The 12,049-nt window shown below is 39.7% G+C and overlaps 1 protein-coding gene across 3 annotated transcripts in view; it reads right to left on the bottom strand.

Moving 5' to 3' along the window:
• The window catches only part of LOC121876047 (tetraspanin-18-like), a gene marked incomplete at its 3' end in the record, with an annotated part of 116,363 nt that overhangs the window by 20,210 nt on the left and 84,104 nt on the right, over positions 1-12,049 (bottom strand). For all 3 annotated transcript variants that reach the window (XM_042380929.1, XM_042380928.1, XM_042380927.1), the window contains 1 exon segment: positions 3,896-3,965. In XM_042380929.1, coding sequence (XP_042236863.1) covers positions 3,896-3,961 — 66 coding nt within the window.

Here is a 12,049-nt window from a genome sequence, read left to right as displayed (position 1 = left end):
GATTAGTAAAAAATAACGCAATAATACACACACACACACACACACACACACACACACACACACACACACACACACACTCACACACTGTCATGCAATATTGCAACAAAAGGCAAAAATTACACGCGTCATTTTTTTTATTTCATCTCACGAAAAAAAGAAAAAAAATACTGGATGATTGGTGTTACGCTTCTGTTGAATATGAAAGTAGATGATGGTGAAAAGTCGTGTTATATTGGTGATCAAATTAACCCCGGTGTTGGAGTTGGATTTGGGTTCGGGTTCGGGTTCGGGTTTGGAGTCGGGTTCGGGTTCGGGTTTGGAGTCGGGTTCGTGGCTGATGATTAAAACAAAGAAAATACCTTAATGAAACAGAATAAAAGGAAAATCCTATAATAATAATAATAATAATAATAATAATAATAATAATAATAATAATAATAATAATAATATCGTTTTAAAATGGACACATGTATACCTATTCATTTGTTTTTGTCACGTTCAGCTAAACAAACAAACAATAATATCTTTGTTATTCAGGAAATGTAAACACAATTGTTATCCCAGGTGACACAAGTATTAATACAAACATTTAATTTTTTTAGGGGAAACTGAACCAAAAAATATTAGCATACACACACACACACACACACACACACACACACACACACACACACACACAGACACACACTTTTCTTTTCTAAGGGAATATCAGTAATAAACATTTATTTTCTTTTAGGTAGGGGACTTAATCAAAAATGTAGGGATTCACATACAAAGTTATTATTTTTTGACATTAATTGAATAGTCAATAATAATAATAATAATAATAATAATAATAATAATAATAATAATAATAATAATAATAATAATAATTAAACTGTTCTCTGTGAATTATATGCAGTTAATACTCTAATTTCCAGGAATATAGTTATCAATAACGTGTTTTCTCTATCAGGGGATGACCTTACTAATAAATACTATAATTAACATATGCAAATTACTTTATGTTTTTCTATTGTTTTCAGTCAAACACTTAATAATAATGTTGTATTTTGTTTTTGTTATAATATCAGAAATAAATACATTTCCTGCAGCAGTCAGCATCAATATTACCCAAACATTTTCTTTTTCAGGGGAAACTTCACTGCTTTAAAATATGGAAATCCACATATGCAAATGACAGATGTTTTTTTTTTCCCTCCCGCTTTACTTTCAACAAAACACCTAAATAATGCTGTTCTGATTTATAGGAAACACGATCATGAAACACTTTATTTTTTCCCCCCCAGTGAACCTGAGTATAAATCGTGCATTTTCTATTTCAGGGGAGACTCTAGGGGGACAAAAAATATATATATTGTGGGTTTAATCTTGCTGTGTCGTGATTGAGTTTGGTGGGGATGCCTGGGAGGGAGAGTGGGAGAGGTGGGAAGGGTGGGAGGGGTGTGTTCCTGTCCTATATACCTGACCTAACATCACCTTTAAGACTGGAGGACACAGGAGGAGGAGAAGAGGAGGAAGAAGAGGAGGGGAGGAAGAGGAGGAGGAGGAGGATAAAAGGGAAAACGACAGGAGAGGAAGGAAGGGGAGAGGGGAAAGGATGGAAAAGGAAGTTAGGTATATAAAGGATAATGAGTAGGAGAGACGAGGAGAGGTTAAAGTGAGGGAGAAGGAGAGTGGGAGGAAATGAGGGAAGAAAGAGATAGAGGTGGAGAATGGTGAGGAAGTAAGGAAGCTAATAGAGGGTTTGGGGGAGGAGAGAAGAAGGGTGGAGGAGGAGGATGAAGGAGAGGAGAGAAGGGTGGAGGAAAGTGAGGGAGAAGATGGTGGAAGGACGTGTATAGATGGGGGAGAAAAGAGGAAAATGAGGAGGAAGAAGAGAACAAGGAGGAGGAAGAAGAGAAGGAGGTGGAGGAAGAAGAGAACAAGGAGGAGGAAAAGAGGAGGAGGAGGAAAGGGAAAAAGTGTCTGTGTTGTTGGAGTAAGAGTTGAACTAGATGGCACAAGAAGAGAGAGAGAGAGAGAGAGAGAGAGAGACACACACACACACAAACCACCAACCAAACAACAAAACCCAAACAATTTCCCCTCAAAAATAAAAACAACAAAGAAACTAAATAAACAATTATAAAAAAAAAGATTTAATTTACCACTCAACCTCAACAACAAACAAACAAACAAACAAACAAACAAACAACAACAACAACAAACAACATTCACCCGGTAACTAAATAATCTGAAATGGAATGAAAACAATTGAAATTCTTGCCATAGGTATAAAGTGTAATTTTTAGGCGTGTACATTTCTGACGTTGTACACCGAGGCGGCCATTAGTGGAATTATTCTGGATGTCTGGATGAAATATGTTGAGAGTGTGAGTGGCTATTGGTCGAGGCTACTGGTCGAGGCTAGTGGGTCACTCTGGTCGAGGCTCGTGGGTCTCTTTAGTCGAGGCTACTGGGACTCTTTGGTCTTGGCTACTGGGTCTCTCTGGTCCAGGCTACTGGGTCAGTCTGGTCGAGGCTACTGGGTCTCTCTGGTCGAGGCTACTGGGTCAGTCTGGTCGAGGCTACTGGGTCTCTCTGGTCGAGGCTACTGGGTCAGTCTGGTCGGGGCTACTGGGTCTCTCTGGTCGACCGCGAAAGGGATTAAATTTCACGCCTGAAGGAACTGGTAGGAATCAAAGAGTGATGGCGTCAGCAGGTACAAGTTGAACTGTCACATCTGAACTTTTGTACATTCTCGACAAACACAGAAAAATCAACAACTAAACAAAAACAAAAAACAAACAATACAAAAATACAATAAACTTGAATAAAACAAATAAAAACTAATAATAATAGTGATGTGGAAAGAAATTGTGAAGGAAAAGTTGAATAAAATGCTATAATTTTTTTCCGATTTTTTTTTCTTCTACTCAGATTTGTCCCCAACTTGATGCACTCATTGCCCCTTCCCTTCCCTTCCCTTCCCTCCTCTCCTATCGACCGAGTCCACACTAAGACTGTCCCATTGTTTATCTTCCTCGTGTGTCCCTTCCCTTTCATCTCACCTGTTCATTTTCTCTTCTTTCCTTCTTCATTCCCTTTCTTTTCAATTCTGTCTCTGTCTTTCCCCTCTCTCTCTCTCTCTCTTTCCTTGATCTAGAAAAAGCAGTAGTTAACTTCCTTCAGTCCCTCACCCCCTCTTTCTTCCTCCGTCTTTCGATTCTTTCCCCCTTCCTTCCCTCTCCCTCCACCACCTTCTTCCACTCCCTCCCTTCCTTCCTTCCCTTCTTCTTCCATTCCTCCATCCTTCCTTCCCTCCTCCTTCTCCCCCTCCCTCAGCATCACTTAACAAGACTTATCGACGTTATCGGGAAAGAAATGAAAGCGTTCTGAGTTTTTTCCCCTGGTCGCTGTGGTGGTAAAATCGGCTTCCTGGTATCGGCAGGTTTGTTTGTCAGTCTGTATGTCTGTGTTCTGTCGATCGGTAGGAAAGATTGTTCAGACGCACATGTGCCTCTCCCTTCCTTCCTTCTCCTCCTCCTCCTCCTCCTCCTCCTCTTCTTATTCTTCTTCATCTTCCTACTCCTCTTTCTCTTCCCCTTCCCCTTTTAGGTAGGTTTAGGCAAGTTTAGGTAAGCTTGGGTAACTCTAGGTAAAATTAGGTTAGTTTAGGTAACTCTAGGTAAGCTTCAGTAACTCTAGGTAAGGTTAGGTAAGTTTAGGTCTAACTTTAGGTAACTCTAGTTAAGCTTAGGTAAGTTTAGGTAAGCTTAGTTAGCTCTAGGTAACTTTAGGTAACTCTAGGTAAATTTAGATTAGTTTAGGTAACTCTAGGTAAGCTTCAGTAACTCTAGGTAACTCTAGTTAAGCTTAGGTAAGCTTAGGTAAGTTTTAACACAATACTCACGAAGAAGATGAAGTTGAAGAAACATAACAGGTACTTGGCGAACGCTGTCCCGCAGTCCAGCCCCATGTTGCTGTGGAGGAGAGAGATGATGGCTGTTAATATTAATGTTATTACTATTGTTGTTATTATTGTTACTGTTGTTATTATTATTGTTATTGCTATTATTTTTGTTGTTATTAATTATTATATTATTATTATTACGATTGGTCTTCTTCTTCTTCTTCTTATTGATAACAAGCACTCCCGTCACCCTTCACCTCTTCCCTTCATCCACCCTCACCTCTCCCCTCCTCCTCCTCACCTCTCCCCTCCTCCTCCTCACCTCACACCTCCTCCTCCTCACCTCTCCCTCCTCTTCCTCACCTCACACCTCTTCCTCCTCACCTCCCCTCCCTCCCTCCTCACCTCTCCCTCCTCCTCCTCACCTCTCCCCCTCCTCCTCACCTCCCTTTTGCTGTTTATGCTGATGATCCAGAAATAATACATTTAAGAGCTGCCGGGGAGATAAATATTGTCTCCCCCTCTATCCCTCTTCCCTCTCTCTATCCCTCTCCCTCTCCCTCTCTATCCCTCTTCCTCTCTCTATCCCTCCTCCCTCTCTATCTTCTCCCTCCCCTCTATCTTCCCCTCCCCTCTATCTTTCTCCTGTCCCTCTCTATCTCTCTCCCCTCTCTCTATCTCTCTCCCTTCCCCCTCTCTCTATCTATCTCCCCTTTCTCTATCCCTCTCCCTCTCCTCCTTTATCTCTCCCACTCACTCTCTTACTCTTCTCCCCACCCTCTCTTCCTCTTTATCTTCCCTCCACTTAAAACGAGAGAGAGAGAGAGAGAGAGAGAGGACCTAATTACAATGAGGGGTGTTAGGGTCTCCACTTGTCGATAATGACTCACACAAAAGCACTTTATACCACTGAATCTTGTTTTTTTCATAAGGACAATAATAGTTCCCTAGTCCCACTGAATGTTGATATTTCCTCTGTCTGTCTCTGTCTTTGTCTCCCTCTGTCTGTCTGTCTGTCTTATCTCTCTTATTACGTTGTAGACAGATAGGTTGATAGTTAGACAGACAGACAGACAGACAGACACATAGATAGATAGATAGCCAATTACAGTGACAGATTACCTCAACGTGTGTACAATATATATATGTTATTCATCAGCACACACACACACACACACACACACACACACACACAGAACAACAACATAATTCTCGGTCAAAACAATAACAAATAATATCTTGTCAAAAGTTCCCCGTACACGTGAACGCCAGACGCTCCTGATTGCTTGGGCTGGCACTGGCACGGCTGAAGATCAAAGGAGGGAATTTACTGAACTCCCGGAGCATAAAGGAGTGAGCTACCAGAGTCCTGTGTGTGTGTGTGTGTGTGTGTGTGTGTGTGTGTGTGTGTCACCAGGAACAACACACGTGGCGAGGAATCAAACTTCCTATATTATTACCACCACTACCACCATCATCATCAACCACCACCACTAACCACTCTCACTACCACCATCGCCACCATTACGTCTGTTAAATTGCCTGACCAAGGTGTGATAATTGTGACCGCTGGTGTGTGTGTGTGTGGAACGTGTGGTATGGAGAGGAGTGAGGTGAGGGGAAAGGAGGAAACGTAAGGCTCGGGGGTGGGGGTCCGGGGTGGGGAGTGAGGGGAGAAGCAGTGGAACAGAGAAAGTGAGTGGAGACGTGAGGGAGAGGAATGAGAGGAGGAAATGAGAATGTAAGTGAAGCAGAATGACAAGCGGGAAGGAGAGTGGTGTACTGAAGCGTGGCGAGTAGGGGTGTGAGTGGGGGGGTGAGGGAGGGGTGAGAATGGGAGGACGTGTGAGGGGAGACAGATGTGAGTGGTGTAGGAGAGCGAGGACACTCTCTCTCCTCTTCTTCCTTCCTCTCTCCTCCTCCTCCCGGATATGTCATAAGCCCTGTACCATTGTCGGGCTGACACACACACACACTCTCGTCCAATCATGTTAAAAGCAACAGACACCAGTCGTGCCTCCCCCCAGGACGCACCCTCAAAAAAGCTTATTGTGTTGTTGTAGTTTTTGTGTTGTTGTTGTTGTGTTGTTGTTGTTGTTGCTGTAGTTTTTGTGTTGTTGTAGTTGTTGTTGTTGTTGTCGTTGTTGTTGCAGTTTATATTATTAGGCTATTATTATCATCAATTCATCATTATACTTTTCATTGCTAATATTATTCATTGTTATTATCATAGTATCACCATCATCATATTTCATTATTATTACTATCAATATCTCCCTTTCATCATCATCATCAATATCTCTTACTCACCCTTGAAGACGTAAGATTTAACATACCAACATTTAACCCCTTGATTATAAGCATCAGAGGCAAGCGTTCTAACACTCTCGCCGTCCCCATGTAAACAAACGCTTCCCCTAAGGCTCAAATCACTGCAGTATCATACGTATACATGCACCCTCGCTCACACCTCTGGTATATTACGGATTCCTGGACGCTATTTTAAGTTCTTGTGAAAATAATGAGTTTAATATTTGTTTATGATGGCGGAAATTAATGAATATTTGATTGAATTGGTAGCGAAAATAAACGTTGGCAATTTATGGCGGCATTCAGGGAATTTTATGCGATACTCATTTGTTTTTTTTATGATTTTTTTTTTCAATTGGGTGGTGATGTTGATGTTTGTGACGTCATGTTTGTTGATGTTGATGCTTATGACGTCATGTTTGTTGATGTTTGTACTTGTTACAGCATCACATGATGGGGGTATTGATGTCTCTCTCTCTCTCTCTCTCACAAACACACAAACACCAAAATAAAACTCAAAACACATCGGCTTGAAGGACATTTGGACACAGGAACAAGAGGACATTAAACTGTGATGGCGGCGGAGCAATTAAGCAGTGTCCCTTGATACACCCAAAAATACCTCAGTCTTTTTAACTCATGAACACGAATAATAACAATAATAATAATAAACAATAACAAATAACAAATAAACAAAAACAATAACAAAAAACCCAAAAATACAGAAAATAGACAACAACAAAAACTACATAATACAAAATAAATTACACCCATATAAATCCTGTAGCGTTGCAAAATTATTGAGGGCAAAATATGTAAATTGAAGGCCATTAATATCGCCACATATTATCACATTAAACAGTACGTAATAAACACTACCATTAAAATATAGCAAACTATTACTGACCAAATTAATAAGTGTGTGAAAAATATACTAAAAGTTAGACTAAAAAATATAGAAACTTTATATACTTTGGATATAATAAAGTATCACCTAACATGAAAAAGGAAACGAAATTATATAAACTTTGTAAAGATTAAATAGATAGAAAAACTATTTAAACTTTTTTTGAGGGTAAATATAACTCATGATTACAAACACTTAAACTATATATTAAATACTTTCTTAAAATATCATTGATAGTTTTACTTTATTGGGAAAAGTTTAGTGTAAAACAAAAGTATTTCAACTATTATAATTATATCACGTAACTGATATATTTAAACGCTATATAAATACACCTGATGATAAATAATAATAATAATAATAATAATAATAATAATAATAATAATAATAATAATAATAATAATAATAATAAAACAACTAAACCAAGAACAAAAAACAACAACAACAAGAATAACATTAAATAAGAACCACCAAAAAAATTCCCTAATTCTCGAAAAAAATCCCCCGCCAATTTCCCGGTGCGCGAGGTTGTCTCTAATGTGAGAAGGAAAATTTAATATTCTCTCTGTGGCGGTGAGGTATTGAAGCACCTCAGTTGGACGAGGCAGCCGGTAATAGTGGGAGGAATAATTGTATCTAGGAGAGGAAACTGATAGAAAAAATTTTTCAAGTGGGTAAGAGAAATAAATTTAAGTGGTGGGGTAAAAAATGTTTGTTGGGTGGGGAAAAATTCAGATGGGTAGGGGAAAAAAGTCTACAGAGTTAGGGAAAACTTATAATTGATAGGGGAAAAAACAAGCGGGTAGGGAAAAAACAAGTGGGTAGGGAAAAAACAAGTGGGTAGGAAAAAACACAGTAGGTAGGGAAAAAATTAATAGACATGGAAAAAGTCCAGCAGATAGGGAAAAAATCCAGTAGGTACAAAAATAGGCAAAAAAAAATAAAACAGACCATTTGTAAGGGTATTTAGGGGTCATATCTCGGTTAATCGGGACAGGATATTCGACCTTACCGAATCGTCTCGTCTCCATAATAACAAGGCCTCGGGTAGTTGGGTCAAGAGAGAGTAATTGATACTCTGGTGAGGTGATTAGGGGAGCCTGGGCCTTTGTGGGTTAGCTCTATATTGCTGAGTCGACTTGGAATGCCTTTCTCTCACACTGTCCTATTCTGAGAATACCTATACTGAAATTTTGAACAAAATCCATTTTTTGGCCGAAAATACGTTTTCTCTCTGAACTAAAATTTAATGTGCCTAACTATTTAAGTACATCCAGAATAATACACAAGCACCAAGAAATGACCTCGAAAACCCATAAGTGGCGAGTAATTAGCATTGCAAAAGTAATTAAAATATTCTAAAAATCATTTGAACATTTTCTAAAAGCCATTTGAACAAGTTATAATCAAGATATCAAATTTTGGTTAACAGATCCTTAAGCAGCACATTCAGGAGTACCTATACTGAAATTTTGAACAAAATCCATTTTTTGGCCGAAATGACGAAAATTGTAAGTCTATAGCCTTAAAGGATTTTTTGCCAAAAATACGTTTTCTCTCTGAACTAAAATTTAATGTGCCTAACTATTTAAGTACATCCAGAATAATACACAAGCACCAAGAAATGACCTCGAAAACCCATAAGTGGCGAGTAATTAGCATTGCAAAAGTAATTAAAATATTCTAAAAATCATTTGAACATTTTCTAAAAGCCATTTGAACAAGTTATAATCAAGATATCAAATTTTGGTTAACAGATCCTTAAGCAGCACATTCAGGAGTACCTAATATCAGGGCTGTGGAGTCGGAGTCGGAGTCGAGGAGTCGGAGGAAATTTCGGCTTGTGGAGTCGGAGTCGGTAAAATTGTCCAGACTCCGACTCCGACTGAAGCTATTCTGTTCCTAAGAACAAATATATGAACTCAGGCATATTCATTGCAGTGATTCCACTGATCCCACTAATTTTCTTAAATTATTAAAAGAATTTATTTCCATTTTATAAGCATTATTATGAATTTATTGTAGCAGGCACAGTATAGCACTATAATTTTGGACGATAGTCTCTTCTTTACCATTTGAAATTTTGAATTATATCAAATTTTGTTTCGTTGAAAACTGCACAGAGGCTCTCAGCTACAAAACAATTAGCTACAACCTGTTTTTGGTGAGATTAAGGCAAATTTAATTTAATAACTTAATCATGTAAGGTTTATCCATTTTCCTTAATAAGGTATTCATTTCTTTAATGTACATAAATATATAACTTTACTTTAAAAGGAATTGTAGGATCATCATTTAGATCCACATCAGATTATGAGCTTAAACAAAATTCATATGCTGAGATCGAACTTTTAGATATACATGTAAATGGTGTTTTCTAGTTAATATCTTGAATTCTTAATAAATTTATTTTTCTTTTGATTGAAACTTTGAAAGTCAAGCCTATCATCTTTTTGTAGTTCTTAAATATCGTCCAGATCATTAATAAAGCTGTAGCAGTATAGCCACGGTGTTTTACTTTTTACCTATGCAGGTTACAACATACAAATTACAATTAGGATGGTAAAAATAGTTGTTACAAATACGCCAAGGAGTCGGAGTCGGAAGCATAAAAATTTGAGGAGTCGGAGTCGAAGGTTTTGTCTTCGACTCCACAGCCCTGCTATTCTCTTTCCCATTCCTCCATCCCATCTCCTTTACTCTCCCACTTACTGTTCCACCCTTCCTTTTACTCTCTCATCTACTCTCCCTCTCACACTCACTCCCCCTCTCACTCCCACTCATTATTTCAGTCCCTCTCCTCTTGTCTTTCTCCAGGACTTCTTAAGAAAAGGAACATAACAAAAGAGTTACGCTTAAGAGCTCTGACGCTGACCCACTCCTGCGTACAGTGACGCCTAGGGGAGGAGTGGTGAGTGGGGAGAGGAGAGAGGGGTGGAGTGTGGAAGGGAGGTGAGGAGTGGGAAAGGAAGAGGAGGAGGGATGTGGAGGTGTGGGGGTAGAGGGTAGTTAGGAGGGAGTAGAGGGGGAGGAGGGGAACTAAGTGAGAGAGAGAGGAAGGGAAGGCAGTGGAAGGGTGAGAGAAAGCTGAAGAGAAAGGGCATGAGGGAGAGAAAACACGACACTACTGGATCGGAGAAAGTTGTAATGTCACACACGAGTACCTTCTGGTGACCTGTGTGTGTGTGTGTGTGTGTGTGTGTGTGTGTGTGTGTGTGTGTACGTCCGTGTGTGTGTGTGTGTGTGTATGTGTGTGTGTGTGTGTATCTACTCGCTACCCTGCCAGTATCGATATAAATTTCTCACGGGTGACCTTTGTAAAGTTTGGACATCAAAGTAAGAAATTTCCCCCTAGGCTGCGTGGGGAGCCTCACTCACAGAGCCTCACGACAAATATTCCTCCTAACTCAGACTTACATTTAAATGCTTGGGTGAACAGTGTTGATCTTAATCGAAGTTTAGTTTAGTTTAACTCAGTTTGAGAAGGTTTGGCCACTCAGGGATAAGGAAGGATTAGTTCACAGCTGAAGGCAAAAGTTAAGTTAGGTTAGGTTAGGTTAGGTTAGGTTAGGTTAGGTTAGGTTAGGTTAGGTTAGGTTAGATCACATTTACTAACTACACGACCTTAAAATTAGATTAAGTTAAATATTCACAAGAGATTAATCAGTTAGAAACAGTTAGGTCATGTTCAGTTATTACCTGTCCTCAAGGTTTCAGGTAACTGACTACTTAACGCGGGAGAAACCCCCAAACAGGAGAGTGTATTAATGAGTCAGGTGAACAGGTGAGACTTAAGAGGTGAACAGGTTAGACTTATGAGGTGAACAGGTGAGTGTATTAATGAGTCAGGTGAACAGGTTAGACTTATGAGGCGAACAGGTGAGTGTATTAATGAGTCAGGTGAACAGGTGAGACTTAAGAGGTGAACAGGTTAGACTTATGAGGTGAACAGGTGAGTGTATTAATGAGTCAGGTGAACAGGTTAGACTTATGAGGCGAACAGGTGAGTGTATTAATGAGTCAGGTGAACAGGTTAGACGTATGAGGCGAACAGGTGAGTGTATTAATTAGTAAGGTGAACAGGCTAGACTTATGAGGTGAACAGGTGAGTGTATTAATTAGTAAGGTGAACAGGTGAGTGTATTAATGAGTCAGGTGAACAGGTGAGTGTATTAATGAGTCAGGTGAACAGGTGAGACTTATGAGATGAACAGGTGAGTGTATTAATTAGTAAGGTGAACAGGCTAGACTTATGAGGTGAACAGGTGAGTGTATTAATTAGTAAGGTGAACAGGCTAGACTTATGAGCTTTGGGATGTAGAAGAACTTGTCCCTGTCTATATTTGTGTGTGACGTCATTCAGGAAACAAGAACTGAAATGTTAAAGGTATCTGTTGCCTCCTTTTTCCTTCCTTCTCTCCTTCTCTCAGTCCTTCACTTCTTGCGTCCCTCCCTCCTTCTCTGATACCTTCTCTCCCACTCTCCCTTACTCCTTCCCTCCTTCTCTCCCTCACACCCTCCATCCCCCCTTCTCTTCGTCCCTCCCTCACCTTCCATCAGTGACAAGCGAGCGAGTTATTTTTTCTTGATTAATAATTATGTGACTGAAAGAAGGTGACACATTTATCTTAACCTAACCTAACCTAACCTAACCTAACCACACACACACACACACACACACAGAGGTAAGACACAAAGGGAGTCATCAGAGATAATTAAAGAACGCCTAATGAGTTTATTACCTGAAGCTTTGAGGTGATGGATGCTGTTACCTGGAGGTGATGGATGCTGCTAATTGGAGGTGAGAAAAACAGCATCCCACTCTGAAATGCCTCAAATCTACCTCCAATTTAACCTGTCTTGACCTATCTTCCTACCCTCTTCCCTCCATTTCTTTACACATCTCAACCCACCCCCTTACCCCACCCATCCCCCAT

Source organism: Homarus americanus, unplaced genomic scaffold, assembly GCF_018991925.1.
Source record: "Homarus americanus isolate GMGI-L3 unplaced genomic scaffold, GMGI_Hamer_2.0 scaffold10152, whole genome shotgun sequence".
In the NCBI taxonomy this organism is placed as follows: domain Eukaryota; kingdom Metazoa; phylum Arthropoda; class Malacostraca; order Decapoda; family Nephropidae; genus Homarus; species Homarus americanus.
The sequence above is the reverse complement of the archived record's forward strand: the minus strand, read 5'-3'. Positions and strand labels throughout refer to the sequence as shown.